At 45.3% G+C, this 22946-nt stretch overlaps 1 protein-coding gene across 2 annotated transcripts in view; it reads left to right on the top strand.

Annotated features, from left to right (window-relative positions):
* Positions 1-22946, top strand: part of stx1a (syntaxin 1A (brain)) — a 102528-nt gene that overhangs the window by 32980 nt on the left and 46602 nt on the right. For both annotated transcript variants that reach the window (XM_088906638.1, XM_088906639.1), the window contains exon 4: positions 21273-21347. In XM_088906638.1, coding sequence (XP_088762764.1) covers positions 21273-21347 — 75 coding nt within the window. The remainder of the gene's footprint in view (positions 1-21272; positions 21348-22946) is intronic.

Below are 22946 nucleotides of genomic sequence, written 5' to 3'. Positions count from 1 at the left end.
GGAGCCCTGTGCGTGCTCAGTACTGCGCCTCGGAGCGGCTGGGTTAGCGAGGGAGCCCTGTGCGCGCTCAGTACTGCGCCTCGGAGCGGCTGGGTGTGCGAGGGAGCCCTGTGCGCGCTCAGTACTGCGCCTCGGAGCGGCTGGGTGTGGGAGGGAGCCCTGTGCGCGCTCAGTACTGCGCCTCGGAGCGGCTGGGTGTGGGAGGGAGCCCTGTGCGCGCTCAGTACTGCGCCTCGGAGCGGCTGGGTGTGCGAGGGAGCCCTGTGCGCGCTCAGTACTGCGCCTCGGAGCGGCTGGGTGTGTGAGGGAGCCCTGTGCGCGCTCAGTACTGCGCCTCGGAGCGGCTGTGCAGACATGAAAGAGACACGAGGGCCCTGAGCCCCACAGCACATCAGCTCATACAGCTCGTACTGCACAGCTGCCCCCAGGACAGGGACGAGGGCTTTTAACCCTCCCCGTTCAGAGGCCTTCACCCTGCTCAAGGTTGCGCAGCGGAGTGTAAGTGCGCCGCAGGGCAGCGCTCTTGCGATGCCGACAGCTTGGGGAACTCGCTTTCTTTTCTTCTCGGAAGTGTCAGAAACAATTCACAGCTGTCAGGCGCTCTCACCTTTCTTACAAAATGGTGTTCTGTTGAGTCGAAGGAGGAGTGCACACGTAACATGAGGGATTCTGACATCCCTGCAAACAGAGGAGTCTTGGGAGGTTCATAGAAAAATATTCCAGTGGCTGCAGGAGTGTGGCTGAGGCACATAGAACACCGGAATATGACGCAATTACATCAAACTCGTGCATGAATAAGGCTTTGCTCTTAGAAAATGTCCCATATTGATAGTTGGTACATTTCACTATAGCTACATTTTTATTAAATCTCCCAAAGTTCAGTCCTTTCACAGCAGACCTAGTGGTGGGAGTGGCCTGGAGCCACACTTCAGTGTCAGGTCAGATGGGGGTCAAGCAGGCCAGTTTGTAGATGTGGAGAGGAGTTTGCTCTGCATTTTCTCCGTGAGATCATGTGGATTTCTTGCAGGTGCTCCAGTTTCCTCTTACAGTCAAAAGACATGCTGGTAGATTAATTGGGAAAGTTGACCCTGGTGTGAGTGTGTGCGATGGACTAGTGACCCATCCAGGGTATATCCTGCCTTGGGCCTGTTGCTCGATGGGATAGGCTCAAACTCCCCCTCAGCCATGAATTGGAAGGAAAGGTTTGGAAAATGGATGGATGGATTGTGGGAAGGACCTCAGTTTAATGAGACCCCCACCGTGGCCTGAAAATCCCCTCCAAGTGGGGAGCACTGTTTTGATATTTCTGGCGCAAAGAGAGGAGCACTGATCTCTGGTGCCACCAGTAACTCTTCCAACTGCAACCGCCTGTCTCAGTGCGGACCAGACACAGCTTGGCTGCATAGGACAGTCAGCTGGTCTGATTGCCGAAGAGACACCACCTTGTAATGTAAGCCCTTAAACCTGGTAAATGCAGTAAGCTTGAGGATACATGGGCCGGAGATATTCAAGCAGGTCGTATATAGTTGCTTTAATTCGCTCCACCAAGTGTCATTTTTGGATCACAATGGGTTTCTGTGAGCCCTCGCAGGCTGTAGCATCGCTTTGCTTAGCGTCAAGGAGCAGAGCATCCAGGTTTCTCCCAGAGACGACGTTGAAGAGCCACAGCAGTGACCCTCGGTGTGGCGTCCACTGTCTGTTTTTCTCTCACCAACCCCGGCAGTACCTCTAAGATAGATCCTGACATGCGTAAATACAGATTAAATTATTCACTGTCATGATGCCTAATCTTGATTCAGTACTTTCCTTTCTCTTTTTTTTTTTGCTTTCCCATGAACCCTGAACATGCTACGAACAATGATCCTCTGCTGATTCCAGTTTGCAATTCTTCATTGGCCGATTTGGCGGAGAATCTTTACCTTTTGCACTAAGAGGAAAGAATTGCCTAGAGGTTTGCCCTGTTCAAGCCAACTGGAGCCGTGACTCAGACGTTTGCATCCACACAGGAGGCTGAGCAGCACAGCGATGCTGCGCACCGGTGTTTCTGGGGTCTTGTGGTTCAGCCGGAGCTTTGCACTCAAATGCAAGGAGAGGAGCAGGTTCCTCCCTCCCTGGAAGGCACATCGTCTCGCTTCGGTCCCCTGTGGAGCTGTGGGGAGGGTGGAGGGGAATCTCCCCTGGGCTGAGCAGCAGATGGGTGGGTGGCAGGGAGGGCCTCTCTCCAGCTCAGAACAGGTGTTGACATTCTTCTCCATTGTCCTCTGGCAGGGAGGCGAGCTTGCTGAGATTTCCTGTTTCTGTTTTTGTTGTGTTTTTTGTCTGTTCCCATCAGGAGGGAACAGAAGATCTTCTGCGAGGGGGCAGTGTAGGCCTGGCGGTAATTACAGTCCAGGAGCTCCTCCAAAAAGCGTCTTTCTCTTGAAATGACAGTCTTCCCACACAAAGCTGCAGTCTGCAATTCAGCAGAGATTGCAGCCAACACTTGTCACAGGCAAACACTTTTAATAACATGTTTATTTATAGTTTCTGCTTTCAGCCTAAGTTTATATCCTTTTTTATACTGATTTCTTTCTCTGGGTTGAAGTTTAAGAGTGGACTCACTGTTCAAAATCACCAGCGGCTAACTGAAGCCCGAAAATTAAATGCACTGTTAAATTTCATACAGTGTTTGTGCAGAAACTATAGTGTTTACACCTGAGTTATTTACTGCACTGGCAGTGGGGGAGGACTTGATCCTTTTTTTCTGATCTGCCTTCCCCATGAGCTTTGTGCAGATGTCATTGGGTATTACTGTACATACTCCAATCCTTCTTCTGGAGGGCTGCTGTTTCTGCCGTTGTTTCAGGTCTCTTTTAAAGAACCAGTACCTGAAGACCTGGGAAACGCTAGTAAATTGGTCTGATTAAGCCAATAAGCTGATTCGGGTCATTAAGAGCCCAGCTGCACTGAAGACCTGTAGTCCCTCCAGGTCCAGGATTGGAGCTGCAGGACTAAGACAACCATCGTTGCAGTATTGCTTCAGTGAAAGTACAGTCATGGGCACATGTGAATTTCTCCCATTTATATTCACTGCCTAGTTCACATCTAACCAGCTTTCAGCAGAGAAATGAACTTTATTTCTCACCTCCCAGTGATAATTCTTCTTTCCTGACTTATTTTCTAAGATAAGCAATGCTACTGTATCTCCCATTCTGATTTCTGAAAAATTTTAATATTGCTGTAATTGTCAGTATCTCATAACTGTTATAAAAATCGATTTGATTAAATCTCTTTTGTAAGGAGCCATAACGTTTTGAAGTGAGTAAAGGGAAGATTATCTTTGTGCCTGTGTTGGGACCTTCAGGTCACAACCTGTCAATTTTTCTTTTTCTGTCTCTCTAACAATAAAATTGAGTCATTGTAAGTAAGGCATTTCTTCTACAGTAGAATATTCTGTTAGGAACAGAATCAGTCAAGGTTATAGCATCATTATACCTCAGGGAAATAAACTTCAACATAACAAGCCAGTTAATGGGAAAAATATTATTTTAAAATTCCATTGATTTAAGCATGTATTAATTTGGAAATCTTATGAGTTTCCCAGAAGGGATTGTGCCATATTTTGGCTATGTACAGTATGTCAGAAGGTTATCGAGAGTGCATATACAGTATTATAATGAAGCAACAGGTATTGTACAGTACTGTATGTGATCACAGTGCCTCAGAACCAAGGTTTGGGAGATGTAAGCTAAGGCTGTTACTTCCCTTCATAGAATTTAAAGGTTATCTGATGGAAAATGTTGGAAAATGAATATCTAACCATCTGCACTTGTTATTCCGTGCCCTGTTGCCGTGGTAGAAATCTGTTCTTTGTCATGACTGTGAAGGATTCTCTGTAGGATTGCTTACTTTTAAAGTCTCTATTTTTGCTGAGTACATATTAGTATAATGAAACACAAGCCTATCAAGGTTTGATGTTAACGTGCTTGTTTTAAATTGCTTAAATAGCCACAACACCTGAGTGGCTAGCACTTGACATATGTTCCTCTCCTCATGAAAGTAATAGCACAGCCACTGTCACTAAGACTTGGCAAATTAAATATTTTAAGAAAGTGTGAGTGCTAGATGACACCACTCCTTTATGTCAGTAGCTTCTCTCTCCCACTGTGACTAAGTGATTCAAGACAGTTTCAACTGTCTGATTAATCTGCACACCCAAAATAAACAATCAGTTAATCAACAGTTATCACTCTAAACCGAGAAGCCCCACATTATTCCATTACACAGAGAAAGCAATTAACATTTGCTCATTTCTCACACAGAGAAATGTCATCAACAAAGTATATTATTAACTTTAGTCAATATTTTTTATTACTTTTATTACTATTATTACCGTAAGAGTAAACGTGGTGGAGCCTAGTGTACTTTAGGGACAGCTGATGCAGTACTGATGTGTGCATGTGACCAGACTAATTGTGTTGTGCAACCTCATTACTGGAGAAGACTCGTGGGAGCCGCCTTACTTAATCTGAAAAATGACAACAGGAACTATGGCAGACCTACAGAAAGAGCAACCTTACTAATCCCGTTGACTGGCGGAACATTTCTCCAATCGGCTGTTAAATTTCCTGATTGACCATTGTCAGGCTGAGTAACCATGGAGTGGAGAATGTGGAAATGTACCGAATCTTTCCTTGTTCACTTAGATATTGTACTGTCTGCACCACTGTATTGATAAGCCTCCCTTCTTTCCAAGTGTGATCAAGGTTAATAGGAGTGTATGGTATTCCATCATGCTATCATGTGTTCTTCAGTGTATTAGTGTTAGAGCTGTGGATTAGTGATTAAGCTTGTCTGGTCCCCAGGCTGTATTTTTAGCCCTCATCTTGTTTCGTGCCCCTTGTCTGTGTCTCTGTGTAACTTGCCAAGCTCAAGCATTGGGAATTTGGACTTCAGACGATCAATAATCCCAGACAAACATGCAGCATAATTGATTTATTTGTGCTCAGAGCTGGTAGACTAAGCGCTGCTAATTGCTGATTTAAAAACCTTGGCCACAAAAGCTGAGATTTATCTGTGTTTCGGAGCCACAAGAGAAGCGAAAATTGGCTCCGTATCAGTGGGCCTGTCATCTGAAAGTGTCACATGGCTGTAATCTGTACGGTTGGCGGCATCTCTGTGCAGCAACAGCTCTGGGTGATGTAGCCGCCTTATCTGTCTGCCCCCTGGGCTGTTGACAAAGCAAGGGCCAAACGTGTCTCAGGGGAGCCCCCTGCAGTGCGGCTAGCAAACTGCAGCGGGAACAATGAGCGTGCAGACCGGACACGCAGGGTGTGTGGCTACAGTGGGTCAGACTGCAGAGAGCACCACAGGTCTCCGTGTGTAGTGCGTATGTAATGAAAAGGAACAGCTAGAAATCGTTAATCCCTGTTCAGCGAGGCAAACAATTATTGATTGTTTAGTCAACATATCAAAGAGATGATCCCATCCAATGAACACACATGCAAGAAATCTCAGAAATCTTTGCTTTCAGTTTTAAATTAATTTCATGTAAGGCACTTTTGAGTCTGAAAGAATAATAACATAATACTGTTATGGATAGTTTCTAGCACACCAGTAGGTCAGAAATCACTCCTGGCCACAGAAATCTACCATCGGTACAATCGCCACTCTGAGCTCATTTCCTATGGAGTGCTGCAACACACAACAAATCAGTTTATTTTCATTTCTTAAATCTTAAACAAGGGTATTAAAAGTGACATTTTTGAGAGTGAAATGTCTTAAAGTGAAATGATAGTGATAAAATGAAGACAGTCTATCAATTCAATTCAATTCAATTCAAGGTGCTTTATTAGCATGACCGATGGGTACAATCAGTGTTGCCAAAGCAAATGAAAGTAATGATATTTACATGAAACAAAACAAAAATAGAAGTAAAATAAAATCTACAGACATATTACAGACATTTACAACAAAGACATATTATACAATATTGACATATTCTGTAGGCGGCTGGAGCATTATTGGGAGACAGACTCACTGTTCCTCAGGCTGTGACAGGAGATCACATACTGGGCTGCCAGTTCAACTGAGTTCCCTCCTCCCTCTCCCAGTAGGATTGGGACCCTACTGTCTATCTTTGTCTTCATCATTTTGGATGATTCAGCACTTCTTTGCTTTCCTGAGCTGGGTATGGACCCGTGCTCTGCACTGACTGCTATAACAGCAATCTCTTTTATCAGGCAAGGGCAGGAGAGAGGGCTTCAGCTGGGCTTCAAGCTGTGTTTAACAGCTGAGTCATGTTTTTGCGTTGGGAGGGTTCAGCGAGACAGAGTGATCTGTTTTGTTTAGGATCTGAGGACACCTGCTAAGGTCTCTTTGCCAGGATGTTGAGTGTAGTACTGTGGAGTCACCTCAAACAAAAGGGATATCAGAAATGTTCTACATCAAATATCACATTTTATTAAAGAAAAATCATTTTTTTAGTTTTCAGTTATTTTAAATCTTCCGATTACAATTCAAAAAATTTTATTTCAATTTTTAGTTATATTAAAATGTCATGTTCCTTTCACAAACATTTTTAAAATCACCAGCTGGGCATTTGTATATGAGCAGCCTACATGTGTGTTCTGTAATAATAAGATAAATAAATCTATGCTCCCATTCCACATAGAATTCTGTATCAGTTATGAAATGATATTAGGTCCATGTGTTTTTTCTTTTCAGATTATAATGATGTAATGCAGAACATACAGAGCAGACAGTTTAATTCAGCGCTGTTTTGGAGCTCATGCAAATTGCGATCTGCTGCACGCTGGAGGGTGACAGCTCTGCCTGCACCAGGAGGGCTGTTGAATAATTCAGCGTACAAGTAGCAATGACACACAGCCATCAGATGGGAGTCTGGCTGCTGGTCATGTTGCTGCAGCTTCTCCGTCTTTAGAACCCTTTAGACCCTTCTGCTCCTGGAGAATGAGATATAAGAAAGTACAGTATAACCCTCTGTTGCGCCCAACCAGCAGACATCAGGGGTGTTTGGTAAATACTGCACAAGAAGCGTTGAGGATTTTGGGAGGCAGGGTAAAGTTATCCCTACAAACTTTTTTTTTGAATCTGTGTCCTGATTGTTTGGCTCTCAGTTATTAGAAAGCTACAAAGTCTCCGGGTTTTCATGTTCATGTCATTGATAGAAGAAATGGTTCAATGCATCATTATTAAAAGAAATCTAGACTGAGAGGTTGTGAGTCAGGTAATCCACAAGGCGAACTCAGAATGAAACAAGCAGGGAACGTAAAGCTAGAGACTGAGACTCAAAGCAAACTCTAAGACAGAGCACTGAGTATCACCAGAGCAGATCTTGAATAGTCAGTTCCTCCTAATGGGTTTGGTCAGCAGTTGCACACAGGTGGAACAGGCTTCTTGTCTGATCGCGCAGTCATGGCAACTGGCTGACTGACAGGTGAGTCCAATGTCTGCCAGTTGCTATGGTAACACTAGTTCATTTTACAGTCGAGGCGAGCATGAAGTCACATTACACACGCTAGAGAGACTGACGGGAGAGAGGGTGTTGATTGGAGGAAGGCCTGGCAGTTTTGAGCCACGCCCATCTTTCCCAGCTGTTCGTCTGGAGTGTGAGCGCCTGGCGGAGAAGCAGCGTGTCTCTCGCTCGTGTCGCTGCAAGTGTAGTGACTGCGGACACACAGGAGGTGGCAGGGAAGCCGCGGGACTCTGGCGCAGCAGATCTTTGCCAAGTGTGCAATGTCTTCTGGGGAATCCAGCCCAGCGCTGGCTAGAGAACCGGCCCTGACCCAACCCAGCAAGGTCTGGGCCACAGAACGCCACCCTCAGCCCCAGTGGCTTAACTGCGTGGGAGACCCCGAAAATGGCCCTTGAGCAAACATGCTGCGTTCACCTGATCTGTAGCTGTGTGAGGACACCCGCAGCTGCTCAGTAAAAGCGGAAGCACAGTTCCCATTGCAAACCCACATGAAAACCCTGCTTTTATGTACAGTAGAGGAGGTTGCCATGTATCTGTTTCTTTTGGCCCAGGCGCAGCAGTTCACAGCAAGCAGGGAGGTTTCGATACAAAGACGCTCATCTGAGCTGTTGTGTGAGTGGTGCAGAAATGAAGTCAAGGAGAGGCAGGTGTTCGGGATGTGGATGAGGGCATAATCTCCCACGAAAATTGAGAGGAATTGCCTGCGCCAGTAATAGATGGCCTTATAACCAAGATCCCCTTTCCAATCCCTTCTCATTTTGAAGGCATATATATACTCGCACACAAGCTATTTCATTAGCCCTTTCTCAGGCAGCAGAGCTGAAAGGAGGTCAGGCGCAATATGTCGTCAGGATTAGGTTTGGATTCGAAGGGTCCACAGCTCCTTAATGAATCACCTGCTTAACGAGGTTTGTGTGCAGTGATTCTCCCTGGCAGCAACATGAGAGGCGGCAAACCGAGCTCGATCGCTTCATCATCATACCGGCGATTACTGCTACCAAACCTGGGAGTGCGTTCCCGCGCGCGGACAGAAGTGTCCTTCTTTCCCAGGAAAACAGGTCTGTGCTGCAAACATCACAGCCTGTCATCTAACCCCGTGTTAGGTGCAATCAAGCTTAAATTAGTTTGTTACAGTTTTGTTAGAACAACAACATGATGGGGTGCTTACATAACCGAAATCTGTGGGATCTCTGCTTTTCTGTGGCATGTAGTTTTACTTAGCTGAGCCCTGAGATGTAAGCCTGGGAATAGCGCTCTAGTTTAGGAAGCTCTAGCTGCAGAGACTAAATAAATCCTGAGCATCTGAGCAGAACTGCAGGGACATGCAGAAATATTCTGCCCCCTGAAGCGCTTCTGTGCAAACAAAAGCACGATCACAGTCTCGGAGACAGAGACGCTTCCGTATAAATACAGAGTGCTGCTGTGAGACTAAAACAATGGGGGTGAATAAGCACTCTCCTGCTTCATTTCTCATGTCTCTGTCCTGTCGTTGCTCTTTATGTTCAGGAGTGGGTGCCCTGTGGAGAGTATTTATTCACGCAGCTCCAGAACAACATTGCTACATAGAAAACCTGTTAAGCAATGTAAGGAAGCTCTTAGTTTTTGTAGTCTCTCTACAGTGTCCACTTCACACAGATGTCTTCCTGTATGTATCAGCACAAATAAAAAAAATGAATGTCTAAACTCAGCCAATTCCTGCCATGTGATCTGAAAACTAGTGACATGACCGAAGCTCAGACTAGCGACACTCTGATGGAGCCACTGAGGGGCCCACATCTCCATGGTTGAGCCCATCAGTGAATCCAAGACATCCCCTCTAGAGGATTTAGCATGTTCCTAGTGGCCCCTGGATTGAACTGAGCAATTAGCAAGTTTGGATGAGTCAGGTAATTATCAGTCAACAGAACTGCGATCTCTTTCTCCCTCAGAAGGAGAATAGAAAAGGCACAAGTGTTACTCAAAGATGAAATTGAGAAAGGGTTCTGCAGGTGTGATAACCCTCAGCACATCCACTCTTCCTCCTCTGTAAGGAACCAGTTATTATTTGCTGTCTGCAGTTGTCTTATGTGGGTGATATAATTGCAATTGATTCAATTCCCTGATCATTTACTTTTCAACATGTTATGGGTGAAGGTTAAGAATAATCTACATTACAAAACATAGAATCAAGTAATTATTTCATGCCACCATTTGTAATGTCTCACTGCTGGCAGTTCTGTGTTTTCACTAATAATGGTCTTATCACTTTCTAATCCTGCTGATAAAAACCAGAAGGTAAGCTAGATTCTTCCTAGTCTCACACTGCCAGTTAAATTTGTTTCGTCAGTGGCCTGTCGGCTATTTCCACACCCACAGCCTTTTAGGAGGGTGTAGTGATGCTTTGTTCTCAAACTGCTGAGCAGACAGAGCCGTGGAGTTGTGGGGCCTGAAACCCTTGATGATCAAAAGGCCTTTCTGTGTTTGACGTTTGCCTTCCTGAAGTCCAGTGTCGGCAAACGAGTCTGCCCCCCTACCTGGAAAAAAGGCAGAGGAACTGCTGTTCTTTTCTTCTGCCACTGCGAAACTTCCTTCTTTAAGCAAAATTGAACTAGTTCTCTTGCAGGAGGTGGAGGTAGGCGTTGTGCAGATGGATTTTGTTCAAAACCCTCATTGTATTTCTAGAGAAAAGATTGTGCTGGAAATACTTAATATCTTTGCATTTCTATCTTTAACATCTCAGATTCACGCCAACACTCAACACTGAGCTGCTGAACACAATGCAGGGCAGAACACTTGGCGTTGAGCTGGTGAACTCCTTGCAGAGTCTGAGCCTTAATCACCTGGCTGAGGAGCCTGTATGAGACACCAACCATCTTTGAGTAAAGACATGTTTCCTGTTCGGTGTCCTAAATACAGTTAATGCGCTTTAAGGTTCCAGCATCCTTCTGTCACTACTGAGTGTGAAAAAAATCCCCTTGCTTATAACTTATACCACCTAGGATCTGTATGACTCTTTCTAGGGCTATAATATATTTTATGTGGTATGGTGGCCAAAATGAAACACAGCTATAGGGCTTGCTAGTGCATTGTAGAGTTAAAACACAACTTCCCTATGTTTTTACCCACTTTTTGCTATTTATTCAGACATTCTGTTTGCTTTTTAATGCTTCTCCACATTGTCTTGATTCTACATAAGTAGAATCTACATAAATGTGTGTAGTGTGTGTTTCTACTGCATGTGTGCATCACTTTGCCCTAATCGGTGCTGAATTCCGTTAACCAATATTATTCCTCCTGGTCCATGGTGCAAATACAGACAGGACACTGACATAGACATTGTAGACAGGATACACATGGTGCAGAGTGCAATAGTGCAAATTACTAAGGCAATACATAGTACAATCTACACAACACAGTGGGGGATTTATACCCTGTTTCTGAAATTGGAGTGGGTGCAAGTAGATTCCAGGGTGTTACCCTGACCTCTGATACTAAATGTATGTATTCACAGGCCATTTTATTTTCATTTAAACTGATGCATTTATTGAGCCATTAATGTACTGTATGTTTAGAAAATACATTAGGAACCTGCTGTGTGATGTGGAATTCTAAAAGGACAGTTTGCCAATTTCCTTAGCGGCCACTGTTGGAAAATAGCTAGGAAGTCAATTAACAATTAATTTCTGGCCACTGTTCTATAATTCCTAGTTCCTAGTTGTAATTTCCAGTTAGTGAATCTGTCGAGCTCTGAATGATTTACATTTCCTCTGAGATTTGTAATATCTACAGTAGCTTTCTTCTTCCTGTTCAATTTTCTCAACTTTTTAACTCCCTGGTCTTTGACATTTAGACTCAATGTCTTCATTTCCCAGATCTCAGACTAAAATCATTATTATTAAAATCAATTTAACTGTATAGCCCTATAATGCAAACCCCTGGACAGACAGGACAGGGCTTTGCAGTCGCCCCAGAGTGAAGAAAATTTAATGTGTAAGTTGAATACAAAAATGTTCCTCAACTGAAATTTACTGTACATTAGTGATTGCAAGGTAACGTTGTAACATAAAATACTGTAATATTTTATGCTGAAAAGAGAAGAAAAGAAACGCAGCATTTCAGCTGTGGAGCCTTCTTGGAGTGTGAACATACCTGAAGAAGGCTCCACAGCCGAAACATAGTGTTTCTTTTCTTCTCTTTTAAGCATAAATTAACCTTTACCTGTTCCTTTGCAGCCTGCGCATGCTGACACAGCTCCCTGCTTGAACTACTGTTATATTTGCTGAAACTTTAAATGCATCTTGAAAATACTGTTTTTTAGGACAATTTCCATATTGTGAAGCTGCAATTCCTTGGTTATTAATCTTTCACCCTAGTCTGGAATGACTCCTCCAGTGAAACTAGTAGGACTGGTCGGTTGTTCACTGATCTTCCCTCTATTAGACAGGGAAGATTATTATAGTCATGATGGAGTAAATACTGTAGACTAGGGAGGTTTGTTTTGGGAATCTGAATCTGAGGAGCAAACAACAAACCGAGGAGTCTTTTCAGACTTGGCAGAAAATCTTTGGTGCTGATCTTTCAGCCCTGCCCCATGTCTGTCAGTTAAGAGTCTTGTGTGAAGCACATCCCAGCCCACCCTCTGTTTAATGAATTCCAATCACTCCAATCATTCCAGGAGAAACGTGGATTTCCCAGTCCAAAAACAAACTGGTTCAAGTTCTCATTTATACTGTACCTGTGGCCATGACCTTGCTCAACAGGTGATTCTCTTGCTCATTTTTGTGTATTGTTTGTGTTTTCTTTACATTGTCTGCTGCTGTAAAACAAATTGGCCCTCGGGGAGAATAAAAACTCTCTCTCTATGAGTCCTTTGCAGAACATAAATAGCAGCAGTTAAAATGAGTGCTGGGGATGCGTGCCATTGTTTTCATCTCACAGAATGCCACTGCACTGTCATGTGTGGTGTCTGAGATGGTTCAGTATCTGTACCCTGCAGTGGTCCCAATCCTCAGCCCCGGAGACTAAGAAGAGAGAGTGTGGGTGTAATCTCACACAGGTGATAGCTAAATGCAGATGTTTCTTCACATCTGATTTGAACTGCTTTACTGTAAGCAGCCTTAATTTACACCTTTATTTTAAAGGATCCTTCTCGCAAGAATCTCTTTAGTTGCCAGTTTTGAAGGCATTGCAGTGCACCTTTGACATTGTTCTGCTGAGGAACTCTGTGACCTGACAGTGTAGGAATTTGTCCATGATGTTTGTTATCACATGCAAATTTTATTCAGCTTTGATATTAAAATGTCAAATTGCTTGGTACGCATGTTTGCATGAGCTATGAGTCCTCGCAGGGCTGTATAAAAAACAATACTGTGTTTTTTAAAATGTAGAGAGAGGTCGATTCAGGCTGTGGGCAATCAACTGCATTGACTTCACACCGCGGGAGAGAACGTTAGACAACTGTACAGAATAGAAAGTGAATTAAATCTCCTTTTACTCAGAGAGAAAGATAAGAACATAAAGGTTAGAAACAAGAGGAGGTCTTTAAGACGATCTTGCTTAATTGTTATTTTAGCAGCTGTAAGAAAAGCTGTATTTGCATCCTGCTTTGTGAAAGGCCGGAGTTCCGGTTTCAGTCATCTTACTGGGAAGTAAGCATTCAGCAGGCTGGTCTGGCCCTGTTGAGCCCAGTGTTGGTGGTGTCAGAAATACCCCAGTACTGCTGGAGCTCCTTCTTTACCCTGGGGTACGTCAGTGACATCTTCGCATCTAAAAACATCAGGGAAATATTATTCTTTCAGTATGTTTCCTATATCTTTATCAACTCCTGTTATTAATCCTTTATTGTCTCTCCAGCGATTCATCCACACTTTCACAGTTATTTTCCTGTTTTAGCACAAAAAATGCTTCTCATTATTTTTTGCTTCTGTTCCAAATTCTTTGCTGTCTCCCTCTAGGCATTTCTAATGTGCCTGTAGCTCGGTGTGATCTTTATAGGTATCTGAATCTTGGGCCCTTTCCTGCAGTCTGAAGAGTGCTTTCTTCTCTTTGCCTTTATTTCTGCATTTCTTAATGAAGCCAGCCAGACTTTTTTAAATCAGCCAGATGAGCTTCACAGAAATCCTGTCGATCCTGGATAAAGAGTGGACTTATTTGACTCCATGCGCACACTTGAAAGTGTCTCTTCGCCGTCCTCTGTGAGATCTCTGGGCTGGGGAAAGAAGAAGACGCGTCAGGGTGCTGTCACCGAGAGCTCTGAGAGAAAAATGAGGTCTGCCTGATAAAAGCCAAAGGATAGTGAAGGCTCCGAGCTGAAAGCCCTTTCAGAAACAGTGAAAATAACTGCCATTATCGGGAAATTTAGCCCCCAGAGCTCACAAGATCAATTCCAAAGCCAGAATCCATGGCAATTCTCAGTCAGGCTCATCCTGCCATGAAAGAGTTCTTTACAAGCAGGGATTAAACTGTGAGCTGGAATCTGCCTCGTTCAGGTAGCATTATGGGTAAAGATGACCAATATCTGAGAGACCTGGCAAGTGAGCAGCATGTCAAACCTCTTTACAGTCAGAGGGCCCCTGTTAAAAGACATGACTAAGAACCGGTTACTAATGTTAAATGGCCTTCTGTTACTAATGACACTCTTTGAGTGTATCTCAGTGTACCTGGTTCTCTTGTTTGGACTGATTCCAGAGCAATATATTTCTTTATCATGATGACCTAAATTCTAAATGTTGCCGTATATAATTTTAACATAATATCCCTTTGAATTCTACACTATTCACCATTCTGTGCTAGAGGCTATATAGTTAAAAGTGATTTGTAACACAGATGTGTAACGTTTTTATGGCTTCCCCACAGACACCATAAACATCTAAATATTCTGCATAAGAGGTTTCTTCAAGATCAGTGTTCCCAGTTTTATATTTCCATTTTGTTCTGCTACTTCTGCAACACTCTGCGCTTGTCTACGTTAAACGACACCTGCCACGTGTTTTCAGTCTTGAATTTTTCACAGCTCACAGACTTTTGAATTTCCGGTGCAGCGCTGGTGTTTGTCAGTGCTCCGTGCCTCTGCCTCGTGTGCCCAGTTGATTACAGCGCGTGGGTTCTTCACCCTAAAGCTGGTGTAACCGGCCTGGTGACGTGAGGAGGTTGCTGTGACGTCACTCCCTGGAACTCTTGGGCTGGGAGGTGGGCCGGGAGATCCCTGATCTGCAGGGCTGCAGTGGGGCCGTGACTCGGATGGTTAAGAGGGGAGAGTGTAACAGTAATACTGGGGTCTCCTGTGGCAGGAGTCGGGCCTTTGGGTGTAGCAGAGTTCCCAGCTGTGGGGGGCAGTTGTTTAGCCTGGGGCTATGAGATGCCCGAGAGCTGGGGGGCATGAAGTGTGCATGCCACACTAGGTCTGTGCCAGCTCCTTTACCCAGGCTGGCCGAGACTCACAGAAACAGCAGATGTTTTCTGATTGTCTTCCAGTCCTCAGCATAGACCAGCCAGACAACACTGAGGATAATTTAAACTCCACATGCTTATTTACCAATTAAATCACAGTCAAATTCCTCTGTTTTCCGTTTGTCATTCTGGGTTATTTTGGGCTACAAGCTCTCTCTCGTGTGGGGTAGCTGCCCAGGTGGCTCTGGGGCCCTGGCTGCGCTGCAGGAGCGAGGCAGCGATCCGGTATTCCGCTGTTCGTGCTGCGCCTGTCTCCTGTGGCCCCGGTGTGAGTGCGCTGGCGTTGTGTTGGAAGTGCTCTTGGAGGAGAGATGTGATGTTGTCACAAGCAGAAGCAGGACGCCTGCGCTATATGTAGCACTTTCATTAACAGCCGCCATAGTTCATCAGCTCAGGATTTTAATTCACGCACTTGCCCGCTTTCGACTTCCAGTCCAATAAATTAAAAGACAGCAAATAACTGCGGTTTGTACAGCCCACAAAATCCAGTCTAGCACCCTGATTGAGAATGAATGGGAGGACTGGCGATTTGTACAAGTTGAAGCACAGGGACCAATAATAAAAGCCCTTTCTTGTTATTGCATTACCTTGGGTGCGTACAGAGGAAGGCCGATGAAATAAGCAACCCAAGCTCTTATCTTTCTTACTGCTGGCACACCTGGGCATGGTTACACCTCAGTTTCCAGGTGCATGCCCGCCCTGAGACGGCAGGAGAGTCACACCGCGTGGCCTGAGCTCTTCCGCAGACGGGTCTGCAGCTCGTGGCGCTCCAGCCGCTGGGGACTCGCGCCACACAGACCCGCTGGGAAGCAGGGAGGAGGAAGAGCAGGTTTATGTAAAAAAACAGGGATTCTAGCAAGGGACTTCAAGGGAAAAGAAGTTTCCGATTTAGACATTCATTAGGAAGGGCTCACGCTCCCTGTGTAGCCTCGCAAACGAGCGAGAGAGATGAGACTGGGAGAAAAAAACACGCTTGTTTGAACAAGAAAAAGAAGAAACTGGGGTGAAATTAACATATCCCTGCGATGGCGATCTTTGGGGAGGGGGTCCCCCGAGACTGAGTGGAGCGAGTGGTGTTGAAGCGTGCTGTCTGGTAGCTAAGTGACTGGGAGAGAATATGGGTCACCAGCAGCCCCCCACCCCTCTGCCCTGCACGTCGCTTCTTCCCTCACCCCGATATGACATGGGGGGGCGCCGCTGTGACCTGAAGCAAGCTCCTCCCCCCAGCGTCCTGCCCAGGGGGAGTTCTTTGCTCTTCATGTTCTCGTTAAGTGCTCCGCCCCCGGGCTCTGTGACGAGCTGAATTTTTGTTTTTGTTTGTGTGGGTTTCCTCCAGGAGCTCTGGTTTCCTCCCACAGTCCAACGACATGCTGGTGGGTTAAATGGGTTCTGGGAAGGTTGGCCCTGGTGGGAGTGTTTGTGTCTGTCTGCCCTGTGATGGGCTGGCGTCCCGTCCAGGGTGTACCCTGCCCTGCGCCCGTTGCTTGCCAGGATGTTGGGATTAGCTGGTAGAAAGTGGCTGGAGCAGAGAATGCTGGGCGCGAGTGGTGAGGTAGGGTTCGAGAAGGCCTGTGCCTCAATGGGAGTCGCTGCTGTGCTTCGGCATGCTGAGTTCACACTGACAGTCTCATAGCAATTTCCCCACCCAGCCAGAAAATCAGCTTCTGCTTTGCAGGTGAAAAAGGTGCCTCTCATTCACCTTTTTCCACCTGTGTCTCCAGGGCCTTGTTTCTTGGTGGCAGTAATGCATTAAATGCAAAAGCTCAGACAACTTCTCTGCAGTGCTGTCTGTTCTAGCTCTAATCTCTAATCTAAGCAGAGTGATCTTGGTAATAAAATAATCCAGATCATACCAGGCCCTGAAAATCTATAGCTCATTATTACATTATCTGGATTAGATCTATACTAATTACTAATATCAGCAGTGTTTTTTTCTTCCAGTTCGTTCAATAAACAGCTCATGAAAATGTGGGAAACTGCTTCAGATCGATTCTGCACCGCAGTCCCACACCAGCGGCAGTGTTATTGGAAGGAAACTCTAAATGACTTGTGTTTGCATGGAAAACTGTTATCCTGGATTCTGCAGGACTCTAGATTTCACCTGCACCTGGACTGTGTTTCATTTTCTTCTTGCCCATTCCAATCATAGCAAAGAGTAAAGTACGAATTTTACAATCAAAAGAAAATTGGAAAAACACGTTAACATCTATATACAAGAATGAGCAAGTGTTTAATAAACTTAGGAGAGGTACAGCTGACAAATAAGAACAGATGTTCAGAAACGAGTCACTGTGTGAGATGCAGCAAGGAGCTTGTTTCTGCATCTGTCCCAGTCTGCTCTCTGGAGTCGCGACAGGCATTCCAGTTGTAAAACCTCCTGACCGCTAGCTGCAGGAATGGGCAGAGATGTTTGAACAGCTGAGGCCTTGAATGCAGATCCAATTAAGCCTGACTGGCTTCTGGCCACCATGGTAAGTGGCTGGAGGTGAAAATGATCCCAAAGTGCTGCTTTAAAGAGATTTTCAAGGACCGATCCCTGCCTTGTGTTTCCCATCTGTTTTTTTGTATTTCTGCTTTGTTGTCTTTGCTCTTTTTGCGTTCTCTTCCTTCCTCTCCAGCGTGTCTGGCTGAGGCTGTGACTTTCTTTTTCATTGCGCCCAGGCTGGGTAATCAGTCCTCTGACACTCAACTCGATCTCTGCCATTCTACGGGTCTCTCAAGAAAACAGTCATTTACAGAATCGCTGTCTGCTCTTTGTGCTTTATCACCCGTACATACAGAGGACATGACCACCTCATTCAACAATGATATTTGTTTTAAGGTACAGTTTGTAAACTGTTATGTATTATAAGACATTCATGAAGAATTAAGTCAGATTGTTCAATAATGTTATTCAGAAGGTAGTGTTTACAAAGACATTAGATACTGTATAGTGAGTGAGTAACCTTAGCTGTGTTGTAAAATAAGAAGTAAAATTGGTGAAAAGTCATGAAAATGCCCCTTTCTATCCATCATCGGAGAGCCCATCTGGGAAACACAGGAAGCAAGATGGGACACCAGTCCATCCCAGGGGACACACACAAACCAGAGGGAACTCTGAGAGACAGCAGTTCGGTACTTTCTCACCTTGGGGAAGGTCAGCTCCCCTGCCTGGGCTGTGAATGTGCAAAGCCCTCATCCCTCCTCTCCCGGCTGCTGGGAAGAGCAGACGAGCTGTGATTGCGCACGACCCCTGTCGGCCAGCAGGCAGTATCCGTGGTCCTCTCCAGCTGGGATGGCACGTCTTCTCTTCACAACCACAGAAAACAATGATTTCTGCTCTTCTGAAATGCACTGGAGATTAACCTTAAGTTTCAGAAAACAAATCCAGTTTCGTTTACGTGAGTTGTTTTACGGCAAGTGGCTCTTTAACTTGACACAGTTAATCATTCCGATTCTGTTTTCTTTCGAGGTGAAAGAGACACCTGTGCCGTGTGTGGAGGCCACACTGTGCTTGAGAGTGATGTTTTATAAGCACTACAGAGGTATTGATTTTTCAGGTTATGAGGAATAATGACGGAGACTTCGCAGCTGTTTGAAGTGTCGTATTATGTGATTCTCAGTGTACTTGGTCACATCGAGCTGCGTTCTCTGAGTCCTGGGACAGAATCAAGTGTGTGATTTATGACTCCATCAGAAATTTGACACTTAAGGAGATATGAATTGATTTCATGCTCGTAGGTTTTGAAATTTGATTTGAAATCAAAGTTTGTGGCCAGTGTTCTTCTCAAACATTGTTTTTGAAGATGCACAGACTGAGTCTTTCTGAGTGAACGATCGAACATGGTGGGAAAGCTGCTGGTGTCCTCTGCACAGGAGACGTTTTCTGCCCTGTTTGACTGTGTGGGTTTGAGCAGTCTTTTTTTAAAACAGGCAGCGACTTTCTTTGTAGAACAACAGCGCTTGAAAGTCCGGCACTTGCAGGAGTTCCCTGGCAGCTAATTAACTGGTTGCTTCTAACACTCAGGAAACTTGTGCAAGTGGGTCAGAAAGCAGCACTGCTCAGAAGGTTTGAGTGGGCCGCCTCCCTGTTACCCACAGAGTCACGCTGTGATCAACAAACAGCGCGCTGCCACTGCTCTGTAGCGGTTTTAGTTCTGCTCGGTCCATTGTAGTTTCCCCCTCAGTCTATGGCCGCTAAATTGCACATCGCCTTGCGCATGCCACTGTGAAAAGAAAAGGCTTCGTGGTTTGTCAGGCCTTTCTTCCACAGAAAAAAGTACAATGCAGATACATTCAGTCAGGGCAGGTTTGGTCAGATTCGCTGGCTTGATCGAAATGAGCAGCATGGAAATCCTACAGAGTGGACCATGTGGACTGTTGGCTGGTTGGTGCAGTCGATCGTGAAGACTCATGTTTGTGAAACAAGTGTAGTGGGGAAATTGAGCAGTCCCTTGATGATAGAGGGGGCTCTATCAATGAGCACAGTCAAGTTCTGAGTTCTTTGATTACTGGAGGATCAAGGAATAACATTTTTAGGCAAAGACATTTGAAGATTTGTGAGGATCTTTGAGGTTTATGTGACCTGATCTGGCCTTGAAACAGCTTCAGTTGGGTCAAGCGAGAGGCTCCTCGCTCCCAGATGGGAGCGCTGCGCTTGCGTGAGGCACTGACTCACGCCTGTGGATTTCATCCGGCACTGTGGGTCAGATGACTGGCGTTTGCTGGAATTTTTAAGTTCAGACTCTTGTGCTGATGGTGTTTTATGATATCAAAAAGTACATTTTTGCTGAGATTTCTGTGCCTATCACTGAGTCATATCTCGGGAATCGCATTTTGTGAATCTGTAGCACACACAGAGGATGGCACAGTGGTGAGTAGCACTGTTTTCTCACAGCTCCAGGGCCCTGGGTTCAATTCCAGCTTTGGATCCTTTCTGTGTGGGTGGAGTTTGCATGTTCCTCATTGTCTTCAGCTATTTCCAGGTGCACACGTTTCCTCTCATCTCCCAGAAACATCTAGGTGGGGCTTGATTGGCTCCTGTAAATCATCCTTTTTTGCAGGGCAGGTGTGTTCCCAGGATGAGCAGTACTGGTTATGTGACTGAAACAGAACCAGGTGAAGTAAAGGGGCCTAACGGCCTCCTCCTGTGTGTTCTGATGTGGTGTTGTGAGCACCGCTGCACACTGTGTACCTCTCATTTCCTCCTCTGCAAGGTGTAATAAAGCAAACTGTGTCTGGCACCAGCTCTGCGTAGAGTGCAACACAACATGCTGTGGTTGAGTTTGTCTTCCTTCTTCACATAATTAGTAGTATTCTCCAGCCCAGAGCTCGGGGCTGACTTTTAATGATCATACTCTTCACTGCTCTGTGCTGTTATTGATCTTTAATTAAACCTAGATTATCAAACAAACATGCAGGGATTTTTTCACACATGGGATACCTAAGCACCTGCTACCGGAGGGCTGGGAAGGCGGGTAGCTGCCCATGTGAAAGCTGCCCCTCTGCCCCCGCTGCAGGGGGAGGGATTAAGACAGCGCCAGCGCTGGCCCAGCTCCCATCCGTCACTGTGACAGGGAGGCAGCGAGCGCGTCACAGCGACACACTGCGCCTCTGCTCCTGACCGCGCCTCTGCACGTCTGCTGTGTGACCCCGTGCGCTTTCGGCATATCAAAATGAGTGCTCCCCAGACAGAGCCAGTAGGGGAAACATTATCGGGGAGCTCTCCTAAGTATCTACGTCAAGTCCACAGGGTCAACCACCTGGGTCTCAGGAAATCTGACCAAGTCTAAGCTTCCAGGACTCCACCATCCCACACCCAACCCTCTGCTCTTCTCTAATGGACTGTTTGCACAAACCCCCTGGAACGTCCCAACATACGGCCCTTAAAGGAACAGCTCATGACGAGAGTTCAGCACCTTTCTTCTTTCTCAGTTCTTTATTTTAGATCCTTTAGTTAGATCCTCCAGTGTCCATAGTACAGTACGTGCTGCAGAACTCGGAAGGAAGAAAGTCGATTACTTTAATTTAAGAACAACAGCTAGAAACATGATCTAATCTAGACAGGGAAATGAAAAATGGAATTTTATTTGCAACTGTGTTGTTCATATAGAATGTTTACTCTGGGTGTTTTTCCCACTTGATAAACACCATGTACCGTGCCTGGGTGAGGGACACAGAAAGAAAAACAGATCATTATACTTACTGTGTATAAACTGTGTTTTGCATTCTGAATCACTGAGAAGATTTCAGCACATATCTAATAAGTGTCTACCGACTACCATCTGCAGTAGCAGAAGAACACGCCGGCCTTTCTGGTTTTAGTTCCTGCTGGTTTCTAAAGGTAAAAAAGAGAGTCTCTGAGCAGTACTCCTTTTTCTCTTCACAGAAACCAAGGAGGAGCTGGAGGAGCTCATGACGGACATTAAGAAGCTGGCTAACAAAGTGCGCTCCAAGTTAAAGAGTAAGAGTCTGGGGTCTCGCCTTCCCCCTCACAGCCACCTCCTCACCCCTCTAACGCCACATCAAGAAGGATGAAAGTGGCAGAATGAACGTCAGGGCTTTGTCTTTGCCAAGTCAGAGGACAGGAAGCAAACACGATTGTGTGGCGCCTACAGCGGACATGAGTGGAATGCCGGGAGCTGCTGTTTCCTCCCACGTGCTGGGGCAGGTGGATGGGCTTCTGGAGAAACTGGCCCTGGTGTGAGTGTGTGTCTGTCTGCCTGGCGATGGACTGGCGTCTCGTCCAGGGGGTACCCATTGCTTGCCAGGATGGGCTCTGGCTACTTCAAGACCCTGAATTATTGGGTGAACTGGTCACAAAATGGGTGCATAGGTGTAGTCACTGGAAATGGACACAGACTGTAAAAATCTTAGACATCTTAATGAGTTTTTCTACTATTAGAACGACTTTGACTGTTATTTCTACGGCTTAGTTTGTGCAGCCTTTTAGCTTAATGGATGTGTCCAGAGGAGCAGATAATGTTAATGATGAAGAACATCTGACAATGAGTCTCTTAGATTGGCAGGGAAAGTGTGATGGATGAGCTCCTACCACACTTCATATTGGCTGCTCATGTACCGTTCAGCTTCAGTAGCTGTAATTAGATTCTGAACAATGTGAATTCAATATTGCTAAAGGGTTGGTACAGTATTTTCACACCCTAACCTAAGCTAAGAGTCATTATTTTTCTAGAATTATTATTGTTCACTACTGGATACCTTGAGTGAATTGTTGATGCTCATAACATTAAATATTGCCGCTCCAGATTGTGTCGAAGATGTTTGCAGAGCAGTGTGCAGTATACAGTATATGAAGGGATAATGAGTGACTAATTGCACAGAGAAATATAGAAATAGCCTTCTTCACTGCAGATACTGTAGGTAGGTATATTGTATGTGTACAGTATATAGAATTTAAGCAGTGGCTCCAGTATTTTTACAGTAATGGATTTAGATATATAGAATTTGAAAGTCACAATATAAACACCAAGTGCAGAGTTTTACATTGCAAAGTCTGGAGATCTGGGGTCTATTTGAAGTATATATTGGACCCCCAATATACAGTGGCTGTATATATTTACGCAGTCTCCTGTATTTATTCACTGCTTCATTTCCTGCAGAACTGCCTTTCCCAGCTTCACTGCATTCTGGGTTGATAATGCTCTTCTCTTCTCTGTGTGTGTGTGATAGTGCAGAGGCTTTCAATTACTGTTCAAATGGATTCGTTTTTACCTTTGAGATGACAATCCCTCTGCCTTCCACATCTGAGCGGGGATCTGAGACTGCAGATCGCTCTCCTTTCAGATGTTCTTCTCTCTGTGTGCCGCCAAGAAGCCTGACAGCAGGAGCTCACTGTCTCGGATATGTATCTACTGTATATCGCACTCACACGGAGCTGATAGCGGTGGTGAGCCGCAGTCACAAAACTGCGGACTTCATCAAATGTTTTGAAGTTAAAAGGCAGAGATTTGAGAGTTCACTGATCAGGGGCGTGTGGTCATGACGGGGAAGTCGCCTCAGTAACTAGACGTCAACAGCTGGTAAAGTGATTGGCTGATGT

This window comes from Atractosteus spatula, chromosome 27 (assembly GCF_055471065.1).
Source record: "Atractosteus spatula isolate fAtrSpa1 chromosome 27, fAtrSpa1.hap1, whole genome shotgun sequence".
NCBI classification, from domain to species: domain Eukaryota; kingdom Metazoa; phylum Chordata; class Actinopteri; order Semionotiformes; family Lepisosteidae; genus Atractosteus; species Atractosteus spatula.
This window is presented reverse-complemented; position numbering and strand designations above follow the sequence as displayed.